Source organism: Danio rerio, chromosome 18 (genome assembly GCF_049306965.1).
Source record: "Danio rerio strain Tuebingen ecotype United States chromosome 18, GRCz12tu, whole genome shotgun sequence".
NCBI lineage: Eukaryota > Metazoa > Chordata > Actinopteri > Cypriniformes > Danionidae > Danio > Danio rerio.
Window position 1 is genome coordinate 5,869,260 of NC_133193.1, and position 25,741 is coordinate 5,895,000.

Consider the following 25,741-nt stretch of genomic DNA (forward strand, 5'->3'; position numbering starts at 1 on the left):
AGAGAAATTTTAAATATTAAAAAATTTTAAATTTAATAATTTTTATTTGTGTGTGATTTTTAATGTAAATTGAACATGTAAAAAAAAAAAAAAAATATATATATATATATATATATATATATATATATATATATATATATATATATATATATATATATATTTGTATTTTGTAAGTGTGTCTCCTTGTCCTCCATTTCTTCACCCCTGCACTGAAAGCTTGATGAAACACAAAGACAAGTTTACTTTCTGCTTAAAAGTTGTGTGCATCGACCGCACCGCTTCTATTAATAAAACTGCAGGCAGGAGCTGGAGAGACGAAGAAACCCTGCGCATGTGAATCTGAATAACTAGTGTTTCAGCCCACAACGAATCATTTATCTTTCTTAGTATTTCCCGACTGCATAATAAGTCTGAAAGAGGCGAGGCAGCTCCATCTGTCTCTCTGTGTGTGTGTGTGAGTGTGTGTGTTTGCCCTCATGGTGGATGTCAGAGCAGAGGTGGCATTTCCCAACCAATCGCTCCAGCAACTTTTATTTTTCTTCATCATCAGGTCATTTACAGACCTGTCCTGTACTCATATGGTTCTAAAGCACTGCTGCTTGCCATTTCAGAAATAATCTTTCATATACTCTTGTGTGTAATATAGCTGATTGTGACTGTAAATAAAAAAGGTCTGTAAATCATACTAAAAATTGAGTTCTTGTCTCAAAAAGGTGCCCACAAGTGATACAGAACTGTCTGAAATGATTCCAGCTTACTTCCTGTACAAACTTGTATAGATTTGCTATTTAATTGCACAATCCTACAGTATGTCCTGCTTTTGACTGATTTTAAATCAGTTCATAAATTTAGTGAACTGTTGGTTTTGGACCACTCGATTGGAGACTCTCTTTGACTGGATCATTTTGAATCATTGAGTCATTAACTGAAGGCTTGTTTTGACCAGATCGTTTGAATCAATTAGTGGAAACTCACTTTAACTGGAGAATTTGAATAAGTGATTCATTAACTGGAGGTTCGCTTTTACAGGATCCTATGAATCAGTGAGTTGTTAACTAGAGAATCTCCTTGACCACATCGTAGGAATCAGCAAACTCACTTTAACTGGATAATTTAAATCAGTGAGTCATTCACTGAAAACTTGCTCTGACTGTAACATATGAATCAGTGAGTCATTCACTGGAGACTCGCTCTGACTGTATCATTTGAATCAGTGAGTCATTCACTGGAGACTCGCTCTGACTGATCATTTGAATCAGTGAATCATTCACTGAAGACTCACTCCAACTAGATTATTTAAATCAATGAGTTATTCACTGGACACTCACTCAGACTGTATCATTTGAATCAGTGAGTCATTTACTGGACACTCACTCTGACTGTATCATTTGAATCAGTGAGTCATTTACTGGACACTCACTCTGACTGATCATTTGAATCAGTGAGTCATTCACTGGAGACTCACCCCTACTAGATTATTTGAATCAGTGAGTCGTTCACTGGAAACTCACTCCAACTAGATTATTTGAATTAATTAGTCATTCACTGGAGACTCACTCCAACTAGATCATTTGAATCAGTGAGTTATTCACTGGAGACTTGCTTGGCCAGATCCTTTGAATCATTAAGTCATTAACTGGAGATCATTTGTTAACTACAGATTCACTTTGGCTAAATCATTTGAATCAGTTAGTGGAAATTCACTTTAATTGGATCATTTGCATCATTTGTATTTATATTTAGTCATTTAGCAGACGCTTTTATCCAAAGCGACTTACAAATGATTCAGTGTGTCGTTTACTGGTGATTTGCTCTAAACAGATCATTTGAATCATTGAGTCATTCACTGGAGAATGCTTTGGCCGAAACCTTTAAATCAGTGATTCTTTGACTGAAGACTCGCTGTGACTGGGTCATTTGAATCACTGATTTGTTAACTAGAAAATTTGGTTTGGCCAGAGCATTTGAACCATTGAATCAGTAAATGGAAACTCACTTTGTCTAGACTATTTGAATCAGTGAGTTGTTACCTGTAAATCATTTAAATATGTGTGTTGTTAACTAGAAATTTGCTTTGACCAGATCATTTGAACCAGTGAACCAGTTAATGAAAACTCACTTTGACTGGATCATTTGGATCAGTGAGTTGTTACCCGGAGATTATTTGAATCAGTGAGTTGTTAACTATAAATTTGCTTTGATCAGATCATTTGAACCAGTGAATCAGTTACTGGGAACTCTGACTGGATCAATTGGATTAGTGAGTTTTTTTAACTAGAGATAATTTGAATCAGTGAGTTGTTAACTAGAGATTTGCTGTGACCAGATCATTTGAATCAGTGAATCACTCTTATCTGACCAATCAGAGCAGTTTGAGCTCTCATAAAGGCAGGGTGAAGAGAGACCTTATCTTTGAACCAACTGTTTGATAATCCAATTGATGCTACAATGGATATTAGGAGACTATTCAACTGTTTGCTACAATGGATAGATATTAACCATATAAAAGTATTCAATAAAACAGCATAATATGTGCACTTTAGGGAAAAAATAGTGCAGGAAATGTTTACCATTCCAAAACACCTTTGTAATAACTCACTCTTTCTCTCTCTCTCTTTCTCTTCCTCAGACTCAGGTGTTGATTATTCATGTAACACCGCAGAAATTCAAAATTGATGAGTATTTCAACATTGTCTGGAAATAGACATGGACCCACATCTGCAGAAACCAGCCAAGACAATCCACAGCAATCACTATCTCCATTTTATTTATGAATGTTTGGTCTCCCATTAATTTATTCATCATTTCCCCTGAGAGCTTCATACCTTAAATAATGTCTGATTTAAAAATGCACAATCGTTTCCTCTAAAGTAAAGTTTATGTTATGTATATTAGTGTCTGTGCACGTCTTTAGGCCAAACTTGGAAAGCTAAATCTCTAATGCCGGCGTTTGGGGAAGCGGGAATATAATGATAACCCCTAATTATCGACAATCACAGCTTTTTAACGAGAAACCCTCTCAGCGGCGACTACCTGCCGGGCTGGCTTCACACACGGCTACATTTTGATGTAATGATACAACAATCAATTATTCATTCTACAGTAAACATAATGATATCAATTAAACGACGGAGACTGTAAATTGATTTCTGCTCTAATTGGCAATCATGGCGAGCCGCAGACACGGGGAGGGGGCGGCCTTCGATATTTAGACGCTTGCTGAAAAACAATGATAATTGAGCACCTTTTTGTTTTTCCTTTTTTTATCTCTGAGTGTGAAGCAGAATAGAGCTGAGACTGTAATTATTTGGGTTTTCTGACATGTGAAAGGGGTTTATGCAGAGCTTGTATTTAATTAGCAAACAACAGCGATCTTGATTTCTGGGGTTATTTTATACAAGAATGTGTAACTTTTGAAACTTCTGTGCTGTAAAAAGCACTCAAAAATGACTTTTGCTGCTTGTTCAAACTACTTTTAAAATAAATTAAATAAGTTAAAATAACACAATTCTTGTGTATTTTTTGGGACAACTTAATCGTTTAATGTTCAATCCACTTAAATTTGTAAAAACCGGTTAGGTTACCCAGCAGCCACACAACATCATAAGAAGTTAATATTAGGTTTGATTTAGCTCGTGATGTCAAGTGACCAAAATTTTATGTCTAGCCAGCATCTAAGGAAAACGTTATATTGACATCCAATAATGACGTCAAATGACGTTGATATTTGGTTGATTTTAGGTTGTTGGAAAGTGACCAAAATTCAACTTCAACCCAACATCTTAAATCAACGTCATAATACTGACATTTATTTGTCAGGTATGGCAACTAAATTCCAACATCTGATAGATTTTATAGTGGAAACGTCCACACCGTGTCAAGCTGTAACATCATAAGACGTTGCTATTTGGTTGATTTTAGGTTGTGTTGGAAAGTGACCAAAATCCAACATCGAGCAAACATCTTAAACCAACTTACGTCACATACTTAGATTTATTTGTCAGATATAGCAACCAAAATCCAACGTCTGATAGACGTCATAGTGGAAACGTCCACACAACGTCAAGCTGTAAGATCATTAGACGTTGATTTTTGGTTGATTTTAGATTGTGTTAGAAAAAGTGACCAAAATTCAATGTCTAGCCAATATCTTAAACCAACATCATATTGACATCAAATACTGACATTTATTCATCAATTATGGCAACTAAAATCCAACGTCTGACGGACGTCATAGTGGAAACGTCCACACAACATCAAGCTGTACGATCATCAAACGTTGATATTTGGTTGATTTTAGATTGTGTTAGAAAAAGTGACCAAAATTCAACGTCTAGCCAACATCTTTAACCAACATCAAATCAACGTCATAATACTGACATTTATTTGTCAGGTATGGCAAATAAAATCTAACATCTGATAGACGTCATAGTGGAAACGTCCACACCGTGTCAAGCTGTAACATCATAAGACGTTGATATTTGGTTGATTTTAGGTTGTGTTGGAAAATGACCAAAATCCAACATCGAGCAAACATCTTAAACCAACTTACGTCACATACTTAGATTTATTTGTCAGATATAGCAACCAAAATCCAACGTCTGATAGACGTCATAGTGGAAACGTCCACACAACGTCAAGCTGTAAGATCATTAGACGTTGATTTTTGGTTGATTTTAGATTGTGTTCGAAAAAGTGACCAAAATTCAACGTCTAGCCAACATCTTAAACCAACATCATATTGACATCAAATACTGACATTTATTCATCAATTATGGCAACTAAAATCCAACGTCTGACGGACATCATAGTGGAAACGTCCACACAACATCAAGCTGTAAGATCATTAAACGTTGATATTTGGTTGATTTTAGATTGTGTTAGAAAAAGTGACCAAAATTCAACGTCTAGCCAACATCTTAAACCAACATCAAATCAACGTCATAATACTGACATTTATTTGTCAGGTATGGCAACTAAAATCCAACATCTGATAGACGTCATAGTGGAAACGTCCACACCGTGTCAAGCTGTAACATCATAAGACGTTGCTATTTGGTTGATTTTAGGTTGTGTTGGAAAGTGACCAAAATCCAACATCGAGCAAACATCTTAAACCAACTTATGTCACATACTTAAATTTATTGGTCAGATATAGCAACCAAAATCCAATGTCTGATAGACGTCATAGTGGAAACGTCCACACAACGTCAAGCTGTAAGATCATTGGACGTTGATATTTGGTTGATTTTAGATTGTGTTAAAAAAAGTGACCAAAATTCAATGTCTAGCCAACATCTTAAACCAACATCATATTGACATCAAATACTGACATTTATTCATCAATTATGGCAACTAAAATCCAACGTCTGACAGACGTTGGATTGTGGAAACGTCCACACAACAACAAGCTGTAAGATCATTAAACGTTGATATTTGGTTGATTTTAGATTGTGTTAGAAAAAGTGACCAAAATTCAATGTCTAGCCAACATCTTAAACCAACGTCATATTGATGTCAAATACTGACATTTATTCATCAAGTATGGCAACCAAAATCTAACAACTGATAAATGTCATAGTGAAAACGTCCACACAACGTCAAGCTGCAACATCATTAGACGTTGATGTTTAGTTGATTTCAGGTTGGACGTTGGCCTGACGTTGGGTCAACCCAATTTTAATTTCCAAACAAAACGCAACATCCGCACCAGGTTGGAGTACAACGTCAATTTGACGCCATGTTGACGTCCTGTGCTTGCTGGGTTGACTTAATCGATTTGTGCTGGGACAACATGAAGGAAGTGTGTGGAAGTCTGCAGTTTTTACAGTGTCCATTAAGAGATATATTAATACAACTGTGGTGAACGATTTGAAAGCTGCAATAAAGGGATTTTAAACCTCTCTGACTGATTTGACTTGCTGGTTTTTGTTTTAATGTTTGCTTTAATGGGTGTCACGGTTGGGCATGGGCCCATGTAAGTTTCTGATGGTATGATAACCTTGGATAAAAATACCACGGTTTCACGGTATTGTGATTACTACTCTAAAATTAATGAGGTATTGTGATTACTGCTCTAAAATTAAGGTTTTGTGATTACTTCTCTAAAATTAAGGAGGTATTGTGATTACTGCTCTAAAAATAAATTAAAGTTATTTGTAAGTGTCTGGGTAAGAACACCCATATTCCCATTTTCCCATATTGAACACATTTTTTTAAAAATATATTTATATTATTTTGGAGCAGTAAACATGTCAGGCTAAATAGTTTAAATAAATCATTAATGTCTGCTCTCTTCATTATCTTCAAAAAAGGATTCATTTACAACAAATAAAAAATACGTTAAAAAAATTTACATACACTGAAAAATTTTGCATGCAGAACTGTTGCAAACTATTTATTTGTGTTAAAATAAAAAAAAAAAAATTAAATTTAATAAATATTAACTTAATTTTTTCCTTAAATTCCGCCCAAATAAATTGTTTACAACCACTTAATGTAAAAAAATTTAAGTAAATCCAAGGAATTATCTTTGAATCATTTTTTTTCAGTGTAGAGTAAATCCTGGGAATGGTATAACAGAACATTTTAGGAGTATTAACATCTTGACTTTTCCAAACCTTAAAACCGGTTATCGTCCTGTGCCTAGTCACGGTTGCTCAGTGGTTAGCACTGTCGCCTTACAGCAAAGAGGTTGATGTAGTCTCAGCTGGGTCAGGTGGCATTTCTGTGTGGAGTTTGCATGTTCTCCTCATGTTGGCGTTGGTTTCCTCTAAGTGCTTTGGTTTCGCCCAGTCTAAAGACATGCACTATAGGTGAATTGAGTCAGTTAAATTGTCCGTAGTGTATGTGTGTGAATAAGTGTGTATGATTGTTTACCAGTACTGGGTTGTGACTAGGAGAGACATCATCTGCGTAAAACCCAAGCTGGAATAGTTGGTAGTTCAATCCGCCGTGGCAACCCCTGATAAAAAGGGACTAAGCCGAAGATAAATGAATAAATGTTTGCTTTAATCTTTGAAGAAACTTTTGAATGCTATTCAGCATATTGCACAGAAGCCAAACATCAGTCAGAAGTCAGGTGCATTAAAACTATCAATGTTATTAAGAGATAAATCAAAAACAGACAAGAGAAGCTTGTCTTGATTTAAGCAAACCCTCCAAACAAAGACTTGTTTGTTATTTGCGACGGATCGAGAGGGAAGTACTCGTGTAATAATACAAAAAAAATAAGGGAAAATAACAAAAAGATGACATGAAAGATGAAACGCGCACTCGACCGACTTCAAAGCATCGACATGTGATTCTGAGTGTTTGCTGTGTCTGTATGCCGGAATACATTAGAGAGAAAAAAACAGAGATCAGGGACTAGAACGCAAAGAAAACATCGAAATAACTCGACAACACACACTGAGCCTGAACGCTCACACACTCTTTGTTTTTACACTGGGTTGTAAAGGGTAAAATGTAAATGGTTTCTCAGTGTGTCTCACTTTCATATTGTGATTTCTGGAGTTCTAGACTAATTTATTACCTAATGTATGTGTTTCATAGCACACGGTATTTGAAATTTTAAGATTATTTACTGTATATGCAGTATTTTAATGTTTTTTATTCATCTTTGTTAAGAGGTAATATTTTTCAGTTTCACAGTGTTGACTCATTTAAAATAAATGAAGTTAGTCGCAATTATTGCCACAAATTTTTGATGAAAAACTTTATATCTAAAATTCTAGCAGTAATAGAATCTAAATTTGTCAGTCAGTCATAAGGAATAAAAAAAGGTGCTAAATGCTATATTTAGGTGACACAGTGGCGCAATAGGTAGTGCTGTCACTTTACAGAAAGAAGGTCGCTGGTTCGAGCCTCGGCTGGGTCATTTGGTGTTTCTGTGTGGAGTTTGCATGTTCTCCCTGCGTTCGCGTGGGTTTCCTTTGGGTGCTCCAGTTTCCCCCACAGTCCAAAGATAGGTGAATTGGGTAGGCTAAATTGTCCGTAGTGTATGTGTGTGTGAAAGAGTGTGTTTGAGTTTCCCAGTGATGGGTTGCAGCTGGAAGGGCATCCGGTGCATAAAAAAAAACATATGCTGGATAAGTTGGTTAATTCCGCTGTGGTGACCCCAGATTAAAAAAGGGACTAAGCTAAAAAGAAAATGAATGAATGAATGCTATTAAATAAAATATAATCATGGTAGGGAATTAATAAAACTTAAATAAAAATGCATTCAAGGTTGTGACTTTAAAAAAAAAAAAAAAATTAAGTTTAAAATTTAAAAAAAAAAAAATTATGAAATTACGGAAATCACAAAATCCCTGAAAATCCTAAAATTAATTTTCTATTTAATCTGTTGAATTTATGTGGAATTAAGATTAATACATTTTGCAGATGTTCTGTAATTTTACATATATTTTTTTAAAATAATAAATATGTGGCTTTATGTAATTGGTTCCATTATCCTAAAAGATACGTAATTATATGATTTACACTCACGGGCCACTTTATTAGGTACACCTTACTAGTACCGGGTTGGATCCCCTTTGCCATCAGAACTGCCCTAATGCTTAATGGCATAGATTCAACAAGGTACTGGAAATATTCCTCAGAGATTTTGGTCCCTGTTGACATGATAGCATCACTCAGTTGCTGCAGATTTGTCGGCTGCACATCCATGATATGAATCTCCCTTTCCACCACATCCCAAAAGTGCTTTATTGGATTGAGGAGACTGTGGAGACCATTTGAGTACAGTGAACTCATTGTCATGTAGAAGAAATCAGTCTGAGATGATTTGTGAATTATGTCATGGTGCGTTATCCTGCTGGAAATAGTCATCAAAAGATGGATACACTGTGGGCATAAAGGGCCCACATTTGACACGATGCTCAATTGGTACAAAAGGGCCCAAAGTCTGTCAAGAAAATATTCCCCACACAATTAGACCACCACCACGAGCCTGAATCGTTGATACAAGGCAGTATGGATCAATGGTTTAATGTTGTTGGCGCCAAATTCTGACCCTACCATCCGAATGTCGCAGCAGAAATCAAGACTCATTAGACCGGCCAAAATTTTTTTAAACCTTGTCCAATTTTGGTGAGCTTGTGTAAATTGCAGCCTCAGTTTTCTGTTCCAAGCTGACAGAAGTGGCACCCGGTGTGGTCTTCTGCTGCTGTAGCCCATCTGCCTTAAGGTTGGACGTGATGTGCATTCAAAGATGCTCTTCTGCATACATTCTCTGCATACTTTTTTTTGCCATTCTCTGTAAACCCAAGAGATGGTTTGGGGAAAATCCCAGTAGATCAGCAGATTCTGAAATACTCAGACCAGCCCATCTGGCACCAACAACCATGTTACGTTTCAAAGTCATTTAAATCTCATTTCTTCCCATTTCTGACACTCAGTTTGAACTGCAGCAGCTCGTCTTGACCATGTCCTAAATGAATTGAGTTGCTGCCATGTGTTTGTTTGATTAGGTGTACCTAATAAAGTGTAGTAGAATGTATAGAGATTCTCCCCAAATTTCAGACTGGCTCCTTGAATGAAGGCTACATTTATGTTAGGCACTTCTATATTATAGCTATATCTACAAAAAAAAAAAAAAAAAAAAAAAAAAAAATATATATATATATATATATATATATATATATATATATATATATATATATATATGGAAAAAATGGAGAAAGAAATGTTTAAATTCACAGTTCTTAAAAAAGATTATGAAAAAAACACATCTGAACGATAGTTTGTACAAACTATATAAACTATATTCTCTCTCCCTAAACCCAACCCTCACAGAAAAGACATGTTTACATTTTCAAAATACTTCATTCTATGTGATTTAGACTATAAACATTTGTTTACTAATGAGTTACCTCAGTTTTGGTCCTTAAAGTGACACAAATACCCATGAGTCTGTGTGTGTGTTCAAGTTTAAGACCCATTGAGATATAAAAACAAGTACAGACACACACACTTGCCGTGAGTGTTAAAATAAAATAGACTGACAGGCGCAATAACAGGCCGCTCGAGCAGTTCCTCACGAGTCATTTCACCACGTGACACCCGGTGACATGGCGGCGCGCCCGCGCAATTTCCCCGTCAGTCGCGCGCCAATCCCGCGCTCCCGGTGCCGACAGGAGGCAGAGGTGCACGAGCTCCGGTAATCACGGCTGCTTCTGCTTCACTCCACACCACCGGCTCTGACAGCTGCGTGTTTGTTGAGTCTGACGGAGGCTCTTCGCTCCTGTTTGGCTGGGAATATGAAGGTAAACACTGTTTAAAATGCAGTCTAAGTGCTCGTCTCGGTCACGCGCACACAAGCTGATTTGATTAGTAGTTAGTTTGCAAGAGTGATTTGAACCTGCCGTCGACAGGTAATCAGAACATACAGCAGGCCTAATGTTTAACGCACATTGTGTTAAAGGCATAGTTCACCAGAAAGTTTCTGTCATCTGTATGGAGACAGATTAGACTCAATAATATTTCACGCAAAAGACACGATGTACATGCGTAGCCAATGCGTAGCGTTTTTAAAGAAAACAGCTGCTTTAGAACTTCAAATGTTCAACAACCTTACAGTTTTATATGTCTTAACAATAAAAATAGAGAAAAAGTTTAACTCTGGTGAGGATCGAACATGGGTCGACGGCTTGATAACGCAACGTGCTGACAGCTAGACCACAATGGTACGGCTATGCTAAAGGTGCCGAAATGATAATTCATCATTCTGCAGGCTACATTCTGCTCATGAGGCTGCGAGACAATAAATAAGAAGAGCGGAGCTGCGGCAAAATAATAAATAAAAAGAGTGAGGCTATGGTCAAATAAATAAATAAATGAAAAAAAGTGCGACTGCTGCTTTCTCCGTTCGCCATGCTGGAGAGAAACAGTCTGCGCAAATGAAGCGCAGACTTCAGAAATGAAGGTGTCATTGACTACAGCTCTCATCTCATTGGCTGAAAGGTACGAGTTGCCCTGCCTCTGCCAGGAAAGTCTCAAAAATACAGACACGCGTATCCAGGGGGAGTCCTACGTGAAAGAGGATTTGCACATTCTCATTCAGGATGAACTCGCAAGTTTTAAACATTTAAAACTTTTTGTACACTCTTATACATTTGTAAATCGTGTTTTGCATTTGTGAAACGTATTTTATGAAAATGTATTTTTATTTTGTGCTCGTGAAATTTTTTTGTGAGTATAAATAAATATTTTACGCATGTGAATTAGATTTTATGCATGTGAATTTGGCTACGCATGTGTACATCGTGTCTTTTGCATGAATTTCTTTTGAGACTAATCTGATTCCATACATCTGTGTACTCACACTTTAATTTGCTCATTGTTTATTTACACTTGTTTCAAACCTATTTGAGTTTCTTAAAAATTCAAACCCTTTCTGCTGGAAGTTTGGTTAGCAGAAACAACAGTTGCCACATTGCATCTGTCCGTCAGCATGCACTAAATGAGAATTTCACTTGTGTCTGAAATGACTTCCACTCCACTGTTCTCACTCCACAACGGCTTCTGTGACTGAACAAAACTCCAGTTGGCAGCTAAAATCAAAGTTTCTGCCAAGAGAGACATTTCATTATTAAGAGAAACACAGCACCTGAGAGACTGCCACTCAACATGTTCTTTTAGTTAAAACCTGCATGAAATCAATATTTATGTTTATTTTGCTAGCTCGCATTTGTTGGCTTTATATTAAATATATATATATATATATATATATATATATATATATATATATATATATATATATATATATATATATATATATATTGGAAATATATTAGCCACGGCCCTCAGATAGCATATATATTTTTGCGTCGAGTGGTCGGTGTGACCTCCGGCTATACTTCTGCGTGCTGTTTGTGTTGCTCTGCAATAACACATCCGAAACGCTAGCTGGCAGTAGGTTTTAAGTTCCTTTCTATCGAGTTTCTTTGCGGGTGTTTTCTTTGCGCGTGTCGGTGTGCACAATCACATTGGCTTCCTTTATTTACTCACAAGGCGTTAAACATTGACAGAAAACGCAAGCAAAACGCATCCCAGAGTGCACTGGCCCTAACACCACAAAAAGTCACTCGATTTGTCCCTAGTCGCTCTTTAAAAATGTTGTTGCTAAGGGGGTCAAAAAAGTTTGTAAATAGTGACAAATGGCAACTTTGTAGCTGCCTCTAGGTGGCAACCTGCTGCAAACGCAAGTCTGTAGCTATGTTTCCATCCAAAAATGCGAACGAACTTTGCGCAAAACTGGATTATCGCATAAAAGACATGCGAATAAAGCAGCGTTTCCATTCAACGAGTCAAAGCGAACAAAATCATCACTTCCTGATTATCTGGCGCAAAATATCAACAATAAAAACTGAATTGGCTGATGTAGGAGAAACTACTAAAGCTAATAAATGACTTGCATCTCAGAAGGCAATCCTGACACGCAGTGAATGCACGGTGGCGTTTGAAGGTTTCAGTCGCAGAGCAAAGACACTCTTGATTCTGGAGGTCATTTATAATATAATAACATTAATACTAGAATGGTTAAGGCGTTTTAGAATGACCAAAACAACATTTCAGACGTTTTACAATGTGCTCAGCCTGCTTTTGTTGTTGTTTTAGTAATTTTAGCATTTATGTTTAGAGAATAACTTATCAATTAATAGCTCATTTTACATTAGTTTTATAAGATTGTTTTATAATTGTTATTTTGAGTCAATAATATGATGTATTTTTCAATTTTGGAGGGATCTTTTTAACTAATGAATCCTACAATTTAATTAGCATTTATGTTATAGTAAAAATCAGGTACTGTGTGATGTGTTGTTTGTTTCTATTCATCCATCCAACCCTATGATGGATCGTCTGCTGATAATATTTTCATTCAGAGGACACGTTTGTTGCCTGATTGACAAATTTATATGTATAGTGGTGCTTCTGGAAGTGGCATGAAATTGGTGCTTCAAATAAATGGATAAGATTGTATTTTTTCATGCATTATGAAATGCTATGCATCTGTTTAAATGAACACTTTACACATGCTTTATCATTTTGCAGAGGATGGAGAAGAGAATGAGGTAAGAAGGGAACAATTCAGTTCTGGGTCTTCAGTTTTGTCTAGTCCTGTGAGGAGATCAGATTAGAAGCTCGGAAACTGTCTGTTTTTGCATATTCTGTTATTTGTTTGTTTGTTTGTTTATTTATTCTTATGTATATTTTAGAATTAAATATTAAATATAGTTTACTTACTTATTTATTTATTTATTTATTTTTTCAATTTAATACAAATTTAGGTAAAATGTTAACCCCTTAAGAAAAAAAAATAATTTATTGATTTATTTTTATTTTTTCAATGTAATAAAGTTAAGGTAAAATTTTAGCCCCTTAAGAAAATTGTATTTATTTATTTTTTTCTTTTCTTTTTTTTATGCTATAATTAAGGTCAAGTTTTTAACCCCCTTAAGATAATATAATTTCTTTATTTTCTTTTTATTTAATATTAAATAATATAAAAAACCTAAATAATTAAATAAATAAAATAAAAAAAATAATTATAAAAAAAAATTTGACCTTAATTATTAGGTCAGAATTTAGTCTCCTAGAAAATATAATTATTTATTTATTCATTAATTTTTTTTTGTATTTTTTTCTATGTAATAAAATTAAGGTCAAATTTTAGCACCTTTAACAATATTATTTATTTATTTACTTGTTTATTTTTTATTTTATTTCTTTCTAAATTCACACAATCTTGACATTATTTTGCAAATAATATTATGATTTTGACTAAATATTATATAGATGCAAACACATGCAAATATTCATTCATTCATTTTCTTGTCGGCTTAGTCCCTTTATTAATCTGTGGGTCGCCACAGCGGAATGAACCGCCAACTTATCCAGCAAGTTTTTTTATGCAAAAAAACCGGAGCACCCGGAGGAAACCCACATGAACGCAGGGAGAACACAGAAACGGCAACTGAGCCGAGGATCGAACCAGTGACCGATCGAACCAGTGACCCAGCGACCTTTTTGCTGTGAGGCGAACGTGCTACCCACTGCGCCACTGTGTCGCCCCACATGCAAATATATTAACTATTTAAATGCAATCATTTTACGCTAGTACTCACACACACACAAACACACAATTCATATAAAGTCAGGAAATTACACTTTATATGCTCTTTCAGTATAACATTGTATAAGACTGTCTCATTTTTAAAGTTTGTAAAACGTTTTTACAAAGTGAACACTTTGGTCATTCAATAAACGTTTGCTAATAAAAGCTAGATTTACCATACGTTAATGTAAAACATCATTTGTATTAGTTTGTTTGCTATTTTTTTACTGTATTTATTACATTTTTCTGAATTGTTTTTTAGTTGCAATTATATATATATATATATATATATATATATATATATATATAATTTATTTATAAAGTTTATTATTATTTTAATAATTTATTGATGATTGATTGGTATAATGAACAATTATTTAATAAATATTTATTTTATTGGTTGATTTAATTCATGAATAATTAATAATTAAATATGAATTTATTTTATTATTTTTTATTGATTGATTTGTTTAATTAATGAATAATTATTTATTAAATTTTTATTTATTTTATAATTTTTTATTGATGAATTGATTTAATTAATAATTATTTATAAAATATTTAATTATTTCATTATTATTTTTATGTATGTATTTATTTATTGATTAATTCAATTAACTGTTTATTAATTATTGATTTATTTTATTATTTAAACCATTAATAATTTATGTGCAGGAATTTAATCAATGCAGTTCATTCATTTAAACTGATTTTTTAACACCGTCAACTCAAATACAGCTTTAGGAGTTCTATTAATAATCTAACTGCATTATACTCTTTTATGCAATGAAAACGGCCATAGAAGCTGCCACCTTTAGTGACAAGCATAATTTAGTCATGTCACTAAACATAGCGTCCCTTTTTTTTTTCAACAGAAAAGTTAAGTGGGAGTAGCTTGTTCATACCAGATTGTATGCAAATCACAAAGTATGCTACTATCGCTACGTGTGTTTTATGTATATAAGCAAGTAGTGGTTAAATATAATAATTTATGCAGTTCACACTTCTTTAAAAATGAGTAGGAAAATGTGTAAAAGCTCACAAGCACAATTACTTCACAATCATTCCAGAGCAGTGCATTGTGGGAAATGGTTGTGGAAAGAGCAGGTGATTTGTCTGTTTGTGGACCGCGCTTCAGGATGAGGAAAGACTGGAGGACATTATGACTGTTTATTGGTCAGATGGAAGCTTCAAACTTCAGAAGTGCAGATTTAATGGAGTGTTTAGGCCAGTGTAATAATTTGCTCTGTCAGGCGTGCAGGACTCAGTAATATTGGCTAATGGAATTAACCGTGCTTTTGATCAATATGAGCTGATTTTGCTCCAGCTAAAGGCCACAGATCTCCGAAGAGAGCATTTCTGTACAAGCCAAGCAGACGTGAGAGGGATTGTTTGATCCGCTCTGACAGATTCATCTGTTTTAGGCCGATGTACAGCTCAAGCCATTATTCAAAAGCCAAAACACTGAAACCACAGATTTCTTTTGTTCCAGGGCAGAATTGCTGACAGATTCTCCTGATTTCTGGATTTTTGTCTTTTTTTAGGTAGTATTTAAGCTTTTGCCGGTGTGATTAATTGCTGAAGCTTTGGAACATCGTGTTTTACATCCATGTGTTTTTAAAGAGCCCCGAATATGCACTAAAAAGGGTCATATTTTGGTTTTGGGGGTTTTATAATATGCATTCATTTTTACCTAATTATACTAACGACTTCCATACAACTCATTCAGCGATTCATTTGTTCCCAAATCACACTTCCTTACACTTGTTAAATAGAGGAAAAAAAACTGATCCATGAATGGTGTACTGATCAAGTTCCTGTCTGCTCTGACAAAGTCTCATACATCAATAGTCTTTTCTGATCCTTCCTTTAACAAACAGCCAGTGAATCCCCCGTTGTAAGTGTGTAGATTGCTGAAGCACTCGTAAGAAAAATGACAGGAGCACAGCACAAGGCTGGGGCTATAATGCTGTGGTATTTTTGCACATACAAAAACCTCAACCACTGACTCTTCACAGCCTCATATTTGGGTAGGGAACTTACACTAACTTTCCCTCACACTTCACAGTGTCTTCGCAACATGATTCAGCCAGGATTTGCTACAGTGTTTGTCTTTCTTCTTTTCTTTCTACAGTGTTTGTGGGTGGGCCGTTTTAATTTTCCAAGGTTTGCACGTGCAACAAATAGGTGAGGCTTGAGTTTAGGCTTGGGCTTTATCCAAATTTTGATACCGTCAAACCTCCTCCCTAATTTACCTCGGTATCCGGTATTACCGTGCATAATAAAAAAAAAATATGACGTAAGGCTCAGACAGCGTCAGCAAACTGTTGGCTTGTGCCTAAACCATTCAGAAACTGAATACCGTATATGCCACCTTAGGTTTGCGGTCACCTGTTTGTCCTGTTCGCATTAGAGATCTGCTCGAGACGCTCTGTCTCTCATTCATGCAAGCGCACACACACACACACACATACACACTCACACGTTTGTTTTTGTGATAAGTGGGGACATTACATAGGTTTCCATTCATTTTATACTGTCCAAACCGTATTTTATATTGCCCCCACCCCTAAACCCAACCATCACAGGAGACAGTGTGCAGCTTTACTCTCTGATTAAACTCATTCTGTAAGATTTATAAGCATTTTGAGAAATGAGGACGTCACCAATGTCCTCATATTTCACCTCCTTTTTGTAATACCTGTGTCATACCCATGTCATTATAAAGATTTGTGTCCTGATATGTCACAAAAACACGTTCACACACACACACACACATAGAGTGAGAGACAGCACCAAGCGACGCACAACACAACATTCTCTCTCTCTCTCTCTCTCTCTCTCTCTCCTCCCATCTCTCTCTATCTCTCTTATTCACACACACGCACACACACAAACACATACATAAACAGCATCCACGCGGATATTGTTAGACCGTGCGCCCGCTCCCTTTCAAATTACACCAGACTGACCGACCGCTTTCTGCGATTTACTCTAAAATTTATTCCCGCACCACAAGAAATCTGGTCGGCTCCCGTGGTACAGCAGCAGGAATGCAGACCTCTCGTATTTACCATGTCTCCCTTCTTGTTCAGTCGAAACCGGAAATAATGCCAAACTGCAGGTCACTTGGTGCGCGACCTGCCATCCTACCTTACCTCTCTCTCTCTCCTCCACACTGTCCTGTATTGACAATCACACATACGTATTTGTAGGCATTAAATAAATAATATTTGTTATTTAATTCTTGTCTCCTATTTAAGTGCATTGTTTTTGATGATGGTATAATGGTATTGAAACTTGACACCGTTGCTATTTTTAGATCCCGTCGTATACCATAATACCGTAATACCACCCAAGCCTACTTGAGTTCCTTACTGACGTCAAGCTGACACGGCTAAAGAGTCTCCAACCCCACAATTAATTTCCACCACTCTGAGTCGACTCTTTTATAGATGAATCAATAGTTTTAAACTTGGTGTCATGACTGTCATGGTCACCGCTAGTTGGCACTGTAGTTCGTTAATGAACTACAGTTGTTCAGGAACTACAAATCCCTACATTACGCGTACACACACCCGGCTTCACTTACACTGATTACATACTCGGCTGATTCCAGTTCCCGTTTGATTGTTGGGCTATTTATACACCCTGCACCTTTTTGTTTGTTACTGAGTCGTTTGTTTAAGTTGGTATGTTGTTCCTGAGCTGTGTTTCCGTATCTTGCCCTAGTTCCTTGTTTAGTTTGTTTATTTGTTATTTTGATACTTTGATTTTGGATGTCCTGTTTTCTTCTGTTGTCTGCACAATATCTCATTAAATGCATTTGGATCCACCACCTTTTGTTTCATCCATCAGCATATGGTGACACATGGTGCACTTTCAGATTTAAGCCTTAGCTGGATATTTTACTTCACTTAGAGCTGTCACATACTGCATGGAAGGTCGTTTTCAAAAACCCATTATAGGGGCTCTTTAAGGATGTCTTTTGCTGTTGTGTTTTTATTTTTTAGATTAATTTTGTAAGATGTTATAATAAAAAAAGACGGGAAAAAACACAGCAAGACTCTCTTCTTCAGATACAATCCTTGGTTCAGCTGAACTCATTTTGCAATTTTGTGCTTTGCAAAGAATTGGATAAAAAGCATTGAAGAATTGAAAGAATTGGAGACTCTGGCCTTCAAAACTAAACACAACACAAAACTTTCACAAGGTTATAAAAGTTTCTCAACTGTATTTATACATTCAGTTTTGGACGAAAAAGATTACTTGGTTTCTTTAGATTTATTGTTTAAATTCAGAATGGGGAGGAAAGGTGATTTAAGTGACTTTGAATGTGGCATGGTTGTTGGTGCCAGAGAGGCTGTTCTGAGTATTTCAGAAACTGCTGACGCACTGGGATTTTCACACGTAACTATCTGTAGGGTTTATAGGGAACGGTCTTAAAAAGAGAAAATATCCAGTGAGCGGCAGTTCTGTGGGTGCAAATGCCTTGTTGATGCCAGAGATCTGAGGAGAATGGCCAGACTGGTTCCAGCTGATAGAAAGGCAACAGTAACTCAAATAACTCTTTACAACCGAGATATGCAGAAGAGCTTCTCTGAACACACAACACATCCAATCTTGAGGCGGATGGGCTACAGCAGCAGAAAACCACATCGGGTGCCACTCCTGTCAGCTTAATACAGAAATTGATTTGTGGAGGATCGGATGGCACTTAAGGGAAAGTTCACCCCCACAAAAATAAAATCCAGTCATTAATTACTCCTTTTACTTGTTCCAAACCTGTTTGAGATTTGTTTTTGTTTGTTTGTTTTGTTGAACACAAAAGAAGATATTTTGAAGAAAGTTAAAAACCTGTAACCATTGACTTCCATAGCATTAGTTTTTCCTATTGTGGAAGTCAATGGTTACAGGTTTTCAACTTGCTTAAAAATATCTTAGTTTGTGTTTAACTCATAGAGCTATGCAACCACTTGAATTGAAATGATGAGGGCGGCACGGTGGCTCAGTGGTTAGAACTGTCATTTCACAGTAGGAAGTTTGCTGCTTCGATTCCAGGCTAAGCCAGTTGGCATTTCTGTGTGGAGTTTGCATGTTCTCCCCGTGTCTGCGTGGGTTTCCACAGGGTGCTCCGTGTTCCTATAGTTCACCAAATCCTATAGTGCACAAAATAGTTGGTGGTTCATTCCACTGTGGTGACCTCTGAAATAGAGACTAATCCGAAGGAATTGAAATAATATCACAATATTATTATATTATATTATTATATTATAATTTCAACAACATCACAATATTATAGATTGTACCTTTTTCCTGTGCTACTTTCAGCAGAATAACTCTTATGTCACTAAAGTTTGAAACATCTCCAAGCAGTTTCTTGAACGGAGAGGTGAATAAACTCAACCCTTCTGTCAGTTGGCTTTTCCAATACATATATTTCTATTTGCTCGTGCATCTACAAAGAGAACGGCGCTCGGCGTCCTGCTCTTCACTTTAAGCTCTTTGTTCAGTTTGAGTAACGTGTAACTCTCTCTCCATATTTCATTGTTGAGCCGCCGTCAGCTTTCATGTTTGCGCTGCCTGAAACCCTCTCCAGCCAGAGAGGGAGATTTCATTCGCATCCTGCAAATCAACATACGACTACATCCAGTGGCATATTTTATTCATCAGCAAGCAGTTAGAGAAATGAAAGGCTGAAATGGGACCGGTGGAGAGATGGTGATTGGTGAGCCTTGATTTTAAGCAGCAGTTGTAATGTAGAGTCCTCTGGGTCTGTGCATTATTCATCTCCACAGATTTCTGCTCTTAATAAGGATGACAAGGACACAGAGTGGCTAGAAAACATCATTTCATTTAGAATATAAGATGTATACACACTTAGAACACAAGCGTGAGTGTGTGTTTTGCATGTGTGTGTGCACGCATTTGGTTTTGGAATGCAAAATGTATTTGGTATACACATTTTGATACTTTGCAGGGTGTCCCCTGGGTCTTAAAGTCTTAGGGCTCTATTTTAATGATCTAGGTGCAAAGTCTAAAGCTCAGGACGCAAAAGCATTAAGTGTGTGTGTGTGTGAATGCACTTTTGCTATTTTAAGGATGGCTGCAGCGCATCTCCTAACAGGGTTGTGCTTGTGCTTATTCTCTTAATGAGTTATAGGTGTGTTTTGAGAATAAACCTATCAGAGTCTCATCTCCCATTCCCTTTAAGAGTCAGTTGCATTGTGCCATGGCGCATTTGCTATTTACATGACCGACTTTAGAAAACTTTGGAAAAACTGAAGGCTTCACTAGCGAGTAAATCGTTAAACAGTGCATCTGCAGCGCGAGGATAAAGAACAAGCCTCCTCCATTCAGCCTCTTTATTTTCTTTTTCTCTCTTTCGTTGATAAGGAAATGGTTTGTACACACTCCACTGAAGACATCCATTAGCCTACTACAATTATTTTTGTTTAAGCACAAAGATTTGTTTCAAAACTTTCAAAAACTTTCTAAATTCAGTTTTAATTTCCAGCAAATGAATAAATGAACAATAATAACGAAGTGTGTTCAAAAACTGAGTAATATCCAAACACACAACCTGACAGGTGGACAAATCTAAACTTGTTTTTAATAAAGCAAGTATAAATATGCGTATAATAAATAATACTTATCATAATATTATACAAAAGCAAATTGTCGAATTGGAAAAAAAGCCTCCTGAGATGAAAAAGGCATGGAGGCAGTGGTTTTTTATATTTATTTAGAAAATAATACTTTTTGTAATATTTTAATCCTTTTTTGTGTATTGCTGTTAGGGATGCACCGATATGGATGTTTGGGCTGATAACAATAACTCTTCAGATTTAGAGGCTGTAGTTGATATATATTGGCCGATAAATATAAATATTTAAAAATTTAATATTTTTATACGGTGAAAAACAGATTCTAATTTAAAAACTTTATAAGAATTTTAACTGCTCTTATGAACTGAATAGTCTATACTCAAAGCAAAAGACGCTATAATTTCTAAATTTCAAGGTGATTATCTAGACCTATATTCACGATTTTATGCATGCCAAAAATATATATATTTTTTCCTTCTCTTCACAAAACAAATTAACATGCAACCTGACTGTTATATAAAAATAATTGGTTAAATAACAAAATAGGATTTAATCAACAACCGAGTTTAATATGTCTTGAGTAATATGAAAGCACTAAGGACTGAAACTAGCTCAAATGTTCTTGAATAAAAGGTTACAGTAATTTACATTAGGGATGTGCTCATCGATGCTTGAGTATCGATATATTGATACTTAGAAGCTTCTAATTCGGTATTGATATATTTTTTAAAAGTATCAATGTTTCAATTAAATTTAAATAATTTCCGCATAACTAAATGTTTTAGCGCTGTGACGCTTTGTACACAAGACTTTACACCAATCAATCTGTGGCGGAACGTCACGTGAGCGATCATGTGCCTTGCAGATAACTCACGTACTCAACACACGCAAGTCACACACTTGTGCATTATGGAATGACACAATGGAAGAGAGGTAACGCAACGTGTTGTGGTGCTCATTAGCTGAAAAAGCGCTGCACGAGCAATATTTGTGACAAGAAAGTCACAGCCACAATTCAAGCAGCCTTTATAAACACTTACAGACAACACACCCTGCAACTTATAAAGAAGCAGAACAAAAACAAGATGCCCAGTGTTCCTCTGCTCAGTCTCCCTCTTTCCGACAAAAGACCCCCCCCCCCCCCTTTTTTTTTTTCTCTCTCTCTCTCTTTCGCTTTATTGGCATGACAAATGTTACAAATGTTTTGCCAAAGCATTTATAAACATATAAAACAGCAAATAAACATAGAAAATAGCAAATAATAGTATAGTGTTTTAATATATAGTATAATAATAATAATTAAATACAAATAAAAATAGATAAAATAATAATTCAGAACAATAAATCAGCTCTCTTTCTCTCTCATTACCATTAGGTGAATAAATATAAGTGTGTGTGTATCTGTGCAGTGTGTTTATACAATATGTATGTGTATGCAGTGTGTATGCAATATGGTCGTGTGTGCGTGTTTGTATACTTGCATGTATTGAATTTTTATTAACATATTTTCGAAAAATTTAATTAACATTTTACATAATAAGTGGTATCTATATCAGTTTCGTAAAATTTTTAACAAAAAGTATCGGTATCGAATAAAAAAAGTGTGGTATCGCCCATCCCTAATGTACATATGTAGAAATATACAATGTCCAAAAAATGTGTTCAATACTTTTTCCTGGCATCATTTCATTTTATTACAAATAACTAGGCCCACACAGAATCTGCGTGTGCAGAATTCCACAGATTTCTGCAGATTTTTAGCCCATCATTGATTCTGATTATTTACTTAAATGTGTACGTTTATATTTATTCTGTTTTTAAATTAATTTAGTTTTAAATATTGACTAACATAAAAATGTTCATGTCTTTTAATATATATATATATATATATATATATATATATATATATATATATATATATATATATATATATATATATATATATATGTATATATATATATATATATATATATATATATATATATATAATAAGAGACTTGCTTGGTTTACAGAATAAAGTGGATCTAATTGGATTTGCATAATTAACATTAAATTAAAGTTTAAAATGGTATTATTTTTCATTTCATATATATTTATTTTTAGTTATGATACTCCCAAGATCATTCAACAAAATTCTGCAGAATTTTATCAAAATTCTCAGCAGAAATAGCAAAAAATATGCGCAGATTCTGTTTAGCCCTACACATAACTTTATTTGTAAGCAAATTAGTTTTGCTTTATTTTGCATATATGGATTTCTTTTGTATTTACCAACATCCAGTAAAAATTTCAAGTCAACAGCACCTTTAGAGATATGCTTTCTGAGAACTATGGGGACGTGTTGAATACCTATTTGTATATTGTGCAGGCCTAGAGTACTGCAGAGAGTGTGTGCAGGAGCTGTCTATGGTGCTGAATCTCTGCTTCTATTGTGTGTGTGGAGCTTAGATTACATCCTGACTGACACACACACATCAAAACAAGCTGCTGATTGGGCAATTCCAGCTGGAGGAGACGCAGGAGAGTGTGGTGTTGTTGTGTAAGGACAGATATCTGACTGATAGAGAGCTGTTTTTTGCTATAGCCTGTTGCTTCAATCCAAGAGGAAAAAGAGAAGTGTTGTAATCTTCTCTCTCTCTCTCTCTCTCTTTCTCTATTTTTACTCGGGCAGCATGCACTGTCACACTAATCCGCTTTGGTTTTGAAGTTTGCACTTTCTGTGACTTCGAAACAACCTCACATTCTGGCATCAGATGCACCCATGCAGAAATAAAATATGAGGACGAGAGAAGGAATAACAACTGATGGATGGAAAAAAAAAACATCTGACAGTCGGTTATGTGGGTAAAATCAAGAAATGTTAACTCGTACAACTAATTTTTGTTTTGTTTTTGGGTAAGAATTAGGGATGCAACGATTATAGTTTTTAATTGTACGATTATAGTCTGAGGAATAATCACGGTTATTATGCATTCATTGAATTTTAAAACTATGAGTTTCTAAAATTACATGAAAACTCTGTGCATTTTGAAGTGTTATTTATTGATGCTCAGTAACCAAATAATTCTGTACAACAAAAAATAATAATGATGAACAAACAATAGTCCATATCTCTTTTTACCTAAAAACAAGTAACGATTTTAAACTTAAAATAAAATTTTAAAAATTGTAAATAAATGAATAAACAAATAAATAATTAATAAACAAACAAATAAATAAACAAATAAATAATAAATAAACAAAAAATAGATAATAAATAATCAAATAAATAATTAATAAATAATTAATAAATAAACATAATAAGTAAATAAACAAATAAATTGTAGTTAAATAAACAAACAAATAAATATACAAATAAATAAATAAACAAATACATAATTGATAAATAAACAAATAAATAATAAGCAAACAAATAAATTCTAAATAAATATACACAAAATATATACATAATAAATGAATAAATAAACAAATAATAAAATAAAAAACAAATAAATAATTGATAAATAAACAAACAAATAAATAGATAAATACATAATAAATAATAAATAGTAAGTAAGTAAGTAAGTAAAGTTTATTTATAAAGCACATTTACTTCAGTTTGGCACTGACCAAAGTGCTGAACAAAACCATAGCACAAAAAAAGAGTAAAAAGATAAAAGAGTAAAAGATAACAATAAAAGTAATAATAGGAATAAAAGTATTACAGCAAATAATTAAACAAATAAATAATAATAAATAAACAAATAAATAATAAATGAATTAATAAACAAACAATAAATTAATGAATATAATTATAAATAATTGATAAAAAAATAAATAAACAAATTAATAATAGATAAATAAAAAACTGTTTTTTTCTAATGATTTAGAGTCTGACAATCAGATAATTAGAGAATTAGAGACAATTAGAGAGGGACAATCAGTTTTATATCGCTTTTATGTTAAATTTGTTTTGGATCACCATCACTTTTTTTTTCTATTTTAGGAAATTCAATACAAAAGGGAAAAAGGCTTTCGTTTTGTTTTTTGTTACATTAATATTGGATTAATATCCCTTTACATCCATTTCCTGTAGAGTTTTGTTGTCTGAGTGGCGGTCATTTCGAACTAAAATGGTCCTGTGGTCCTCTACAGTGGACATGCTGTAAAATTAAAAACAAAATGTAAAACCTCTAAATTGTATTTTTTTTAACACAAAGGATGTAGGAAATTACAGAAAAAACAAAAAGAAAAAAGTCTTTGGGTCTCAAGAGGATACAGAGAGATATGCGTCTGTAAACTAAGAGGAAATTAAATCGGTTTATTACGAGCTGTTTGTAGCGTAGTATACAACTCCAACCTAGACGATATATCACTTTAAACTATTAAATATGTTCATAAAAGTCCCTTTTTTGAACTTTTCAAAGTTAAAAGTTGTTAAATGAAAGATCAATGTCGCATAATGCTATTAAAAGTCATCAATAAACAGATAAAAATTAAAATATGAAGCACTAAATATGGAATACTGCTAATTTATGGATTTTTTTTGCCATGCAGAATCGCTGTTAATGAAGGCAGAACTTGCTTTTTGAGAGAAACACACCTCAAAATCTGTTCTTCACCTCGTCCGGCTAGAGAAAACAGACCTGCAGACGATCATTAGTGAACATGCAGACTTCTGCTTTAATTATCTGCTCCTCCTTCATCTCTACTTCTGTTCTGCTCTTTCTTTCCGGCGAGAGGAAGCCCAGAAAACGGCTGAAAGGTCATTGATGATTCATATATGGCCCGCTGGTTCTCCTACCCGTGTTTTTTCCCGCTTGTTTGTTGCATTCTGGTGGCATTTGAATACGACATGGAGCACCGCTATTACTGAAGACCTCCAAAACATATGGATTCACTTCTGCAAATGTCAGGCATTCATTTGCTGTGAAACAGTGGGCCGGCGAGCAGATGGCGAGACGACAAATATTAGCTGTGGTGGAGGGAGGAAAAAAAGCTGAAGATTATTGAGTTAAATACGACAGAAAGACAT

The 25,741-nt window shown here is 34.8% G+C and overlaps 1 protein-coding gene and 1 long non-coding RNA gene across 3 annotated transcripts in view; both read left to right on the forward strand.

The window, feature by feature from the left end:
* The window catches only part of si (sucrase-isomaltase), a 122,340-nt gene extending 116,437 nt beyond the window's left edge, over positions 1 to 5,903 (forward strand). The window contains exons 48-49 of one of the 2 annotated variants that reach the window (XR_012394176.1): positions 2,630 to 3,921; positions 4,496 to 5,903. Coding sequence is in view for 1 of the 2 variants with exons in the window: in XM_073930185.1 (XP_073786286.1) it covers positions 2,630 to 2,704 (75 nt within the window). In the remaining variant the exon portion in view is untranslated. Of the gene's footprint in view, positions 1 to 2,629 lie in introns of both variants that reach the window. The other variant, XM_073930185.1, reaches the window with a different exon arrangement.
* Positions 5,904 to 10,100: 4,197 nt separating this feature from the next.
* The window catches only part of LOC141378796 (uncharacterized), a 43,097-nt gene continuing 27,456 nt past the window's right edge, over positions 10,101 to 25,741 (forward strand). Inside the window, exon 1 of the long non-coding RNA XR_012394177.1 lies at positions 10,101 to 10,268. This is a non-coding gene — a long non-coding RNA (uncharacterized lncRNA). The remainder of the gene's footprint in view (positions 10,269 to 25,741) is intronic.